At 41.2% G+C, this 2,033-nt stretch overlaps 1 protein-coding gene across 1 annotated transcript in view; it reads left to right on the plus strand.

Moving 5' to 3' along the window:
* The first annotated feature begins 435 nt into the window (after window positions 1-435).
* Window positions 436-2,033, plus strand: part of Catspere (catsper channel auxiliary subunit epsilon) — a 16,943-nt gene continuing 15,345 nt past the window's right edge. The window contains exon 1 of the mRNA XM_029482183.1: window positions 436-520. Coding sequence (XP_029338043.1) covers window positions 470-520 — 51 coding nt within the window. The 5' untranslated portion in view covers window positions 436-469. The remainder of the gene's footprint in view (window positions 521-2,033) is intronic.

The following is a 2,033-nucleotide window of genomic DNA, read 5'->3' on the forward strand; positions in this document are numbered from 1 at the left end:
CACACACACACACATACACACACACAAGCTGTCAAAAGGAAGGAAATTCTCATACATGCTAGATCAAGGATGGCCCCTGAAGATGTTTTGCAGGCACAAAATACTGAACTATTTCACTTGTAAATGTTATTTAGTTAGTCAAAAGTCTCAGTAGAAAGTAGGATGTTGGTTGTCAGAGGTGAGGGTTTGTTCAACTGGGTCCTCGCAGTGGCTGTGGTTACAGTGTGTGAACAAAATCAAGGCCACAGAATTGAGCCTTNTCAGTGTTTAAAACTGTATTANGTTTAAGTAGTGAAAAAGAAAAGCACTATATTTAAATGTAAGGGTTTCTTGAGAAAGATAAATTTTCCAGTGCCATTAAGATATATTAGATGCTCCAATATAAGCTAATGCAAAGAATTCTCCATAACGGCATGTTGCCCTCTTTTGGCAGAATGGTTGTATAAATGAAGCACAGACGTGGGACTCNATGATAGAAGAANACCCAGACATCCCACTGGATGATGTCTGGGGGCCTCAGGTAAGAAAAGGATTAAATTTGGCCTTCAAGATTAACAAAAGTCTGATGCAAACACTTTGGATTTAAATTGCCTAGGGGAATTGAACACTACTTCTGAGTTATTTCAAAATTTCTTGTCGTTAATCTGTTTGATGTTTTNNCTCTCTGGCACTCTTTGGTAAAAGATTTANCACTAAAAATCTGAATCTGCATGGTATCAGTGATTACTATATGTAAACATGAGGAAAGCGAGCCTTTTAAAAGACTAGTTGTCTCATGGGGCTGGCGAGAGCACACACTGCTCTGACAGAGAGTCTGAGTTCTGTTCCCAAATCCATGCCACATGACCCTTAACTGCCTGTAACTTCAGCNTCAGGGGATCCACTGTCTTCTTNCAGCCTACTCCGGTTATANGTATACACAAGACACATAGAGTTCAATCTAAAATGAAATCTTAAATAAACAAATTAATAAATAGTGAGCTCTAAGGGTGAAGGTGGCTTTGTTCCTTCTGTTCAATGCTACATTCCCAGCACCTAACTCATTGTAGAAAATTAATGTTTTTATAGAACTACTTCGTGAACTGTAGCTCATCACTTCCAATAAGTAATAGTTATTACTTCAAATCATAAGGAATCAATGTAGTTATGNATTCAGTTCAAACCAAACTTGCCTTCCTGGTTATTTTTGTTGTTTTTAAAAGGCACTCAAGGGTCTGAGTTGGGCAAACAAATCTTATGGAGGGCCTAACTGACACTGTGGTACTGTTCAGCAAGGACATATATCCATCAATGAGATGGGGAAAAATCATGGAATGAGCCTGAACTAGCAAGAAATAGTCTAGTGGTTTCCAAGCTTCAGAAGGCATCAGGAAGCTTGCTGGAATAGGNAACTTGGTCTCACCCAAATTTCTAATTCAGGTCCAAAATTTTTTCACACCCTCCCCATTGTCTCTTTCCCACCCATCTGCTCCACTCTCCTCCCTTCCCTTCCTCTCCTCCCCACCTTTCCATTCCCTTCTTTTCCCAGCACTAGAGATTAAATCCAGGGCATTGTGTGAGCTATGTAAGCATCTAGGTTACAAACCAGCTCCTAAACTCACGTTTCTAGAAGTCCCCAGATATAGGTGGCATTGCTTAGCTTGGGTCTTGGTCCTGTACTTTGGAAACATTGAAAGTAGCTTATGACCAGCAAAGATTCTGGAAGGAACATGTCAGGCCCTCAATCCTCGGTCTACCATGTGAAAAGGAAGGACAGCCTGAGCCAGCNGTGCTTCTGAGAAGTAGCTCTTGGAACTCTAAGTTCTCAGAGACAAATGTCTGAAAGGAAAAGTGGCATTTCTACAGGTTCTTGAAGTTGGTGTTGGAATAGATAGGGAGTGGGTGGGCACTGCAGGGCTGGCTGANTTTTCTGTGATACAGGATGGGATTTGAGTCTCTGAAAGTGACCAAGAATCCTAGACAGAGCACTCCTCGGCTAGAAATGGAGTGAGCTACGGATTCTAGGGGAGATTTGTTTTCTTGAAGACTAGGTA

Source organism: Mus caroli, chromosome 1 (assembly GCF_900094665.2).
Source record: "Mus caroli chromosome 1, CAROLI_EIJ_v1.1, whole genome shotgun sequence".
Taxonomy (NCBI): Eukaryota; Metazoa; Chordata; class Mammalia; order Rodentia; family Muridae; genus Mus; species Mus caroli.